Raw genomic sequence first — 2160 nt, 5'->3', positions numbered from 1 at the left:
TAAAGTCCATACCTTCGTAAACGGAAAACATAGCTTTGCACTTCTTAAAGATTCCCTCTGGAACCCAGAGGCTGGCGTGAACTTAATCAGCATCTCACAGCTTACAGCACAAGGCATGAAAGTCGAATTCTGTGCCGATTTTGCTGCAGCTTGGTCCGGGAAGGAACTTCGCATGATCGCGACACAGCGAAATGGCCTATACTTCCTAGACCAGGATCGGGATTCAAACATTATGTCTGCTGCTTGTGCAGCCTATTCCATTTCAGATCCAGCACTCCAGATCTGGCATGGCAGACTTGCACACCTCTCTGAGCAGGGGATCAAACAGCTTATGAACATGTCCACAGGGATTAAACCTATTCAGAGGTCCTGCTTATGTAAAGGTTGCGCACTTGGCCGTCTCAAACAAGTTCCACACAAGGGAAAGATTCGCAAGGGCACAAGGCCACTCGAATACATTCATGCCGACATTTCAGGACCCTTCCACATTGAAGGATACAGCAGAGAAAGATACTGGGCAGTATTCATAGACGACTTCACTCAATATGCTTGGGTATTCCCTATTAAACACCGCTCTGATTTCCTCAGCTGCTTCAAGTCTGTACTGGATACCGCAGAACGACCAGAACGCCGGTGTTATAACCTTCACATCGACAAGGCTGGAGAAAATATCTCCACTGAGGTCCAAGCTTTCTGTAAAGACCGTGGGATTGCGTTATCCGCTACAGCAACTGAGCAACACGAGCAAAACGGTATTGCTGAAAGGCTCAATGGGGTTATTCTCGAACGCCTTACAGAAGTCCTCGCAAGCATAGATGATGAAGAAGTCCCATCTAAATACTGGCCCATCCTCCTGCAATCAGTTATGTATCTTAGGAATCGGTCCCCCAGCTCAGTAATTGGAAAGACACCATACGAAGCTTGGTTTGGCCAGTCTCCTGACCTTGCCCACCTAAGAACTCCTGGAGCCAAAGGATTCGTCTGGCTAAAGAAAAGTGGTCACCGCAAGCTCGATCCTGTTTCTGAGCCCTGCCGAATGCTAGGCTATCAGGGTTCCACCAACTACATTGTGCTCACAGATTCTGGCGTTACTGTGTCTAATAATGTTGTTTTTGACGAACACCAGACCTGCCTCCACCGGACTCTGCATGCAGAGGGGGAAGCGGAAGAAGTGCCTGCAGAGACTGGGTCAGCAGCCAGTGGGAGCAGTGAGACCATTCTCGATACCATTATTGTTGCAGAACCGGAACAGCAAAAGAATCGCAGGATTAGGCACCCTTTTCCGCTCAACCCGAATATAATGCTAGCCTACTCCTTCCTCGGCGCAGCACTCTACACACAAAATCCTACCGAGCCACCATCGTACAAGCATGCCAAAGGAGATCTAGCCTGGCCAAAGTGGTTAGAAGCCATGAGGTGCGAGCACGAGTCCCTAACGGACAACATGACATGGTCGCTGGTAGCGTGTCCACCTAATAAAAAGATTCTGAGTGGAAAGTGGGTATATAAGCTGAAGAAGGGCCCCAACGGAGAGGTTCTTCGATATAAGGCTCGATGGGTTGTACGAGGCTTTGAGCAAACAGAAGGAATCGATTACAACGAGACGTTTGCGTCAGTTGTCAAGCCCATGAGCTATAAAGCAATATTTGCCATTGCCGCAGCCCTTGACCTTGAGCTGGAACAAATGGATGTGAAAACAGCCTTCCTATATGGTGATATAGACGGCGAAGTCTATATGGAACAACCGCCCGGATGTGATGACGGCACCGGGAGGGTCTGCAAACTCAACAAGGCACTATATGGGCTTAAACAAGCCCCCAGGATCTGGTACCAGACGCTTTCCACATTCCTAGAAGATCTCGGCTTCTACCCCCTAACTTCAGATGTGGGAATTTTTGTCAAGGGTAACACCTATATTGCCGTCTATGTGGACGACCTCTTGATTGCTGGACCCTTAAAGGAGGAAATCCAGGAACTCAAGAACGCCCTGGGCAATCGATTTCAAATGACAGACCTTGGCCCCTGCAGCTACTATCTAGGCATGACTGTTGCTAGAGACCGCAAGAACCGGACAATTCGGCTGAGTCAAAAGGGATACATTGAAAAGGTCCTCAAGGATTTCGGGATGTGCGAGGCCAAGCCCCAGTACACGCCTATGAA

At 49.0% G+C, this 2160-nt stretch overlaps 1 protein-coding gene across 1 annotated transcript in view; it reads left to right on the top strand.

Moving 5' to 3' along the window:
- Positions 1–232: 232 nt before the first annotated feature.
- The window catches only part of MAA_00407 (Integrase, catalytic core), a gene marked incomplete at both ends in the record, with an annotated part of 2358 nt that continues 430 nt past the window's right edge, over positions 233–2160 (top strand). Inside the window, one exon of the mRNA XM_007818405.1 lies at positions 233–2127. Coding sequence (XP_007816596.1) covers positions 233–2127 — 1895 coding nt within the window. The remainder of the gene's footprint in view (positions 2128–2160) is intronic.

The sequence above is a fragment of the Metarhizium robertsii genome (assembly GCF_000187425.2).
Source record: "Metarhizium robertsii ARSEF 23 chromosome Unknown MAA_Scf_3, whole genome shotgun sequence".
Taxonomy (NCBI): Eukaryota; Fungi; Ascomycota; class Sordariomycetes; order Hypocreales; family Clavicipitaceae; genus Metarhizium; species Metarhizium robertsii.
Note: the sequence above shows the minus strand (reverse complement) of the source record. Positions and strands in the feature narration are given on the sequence as shown.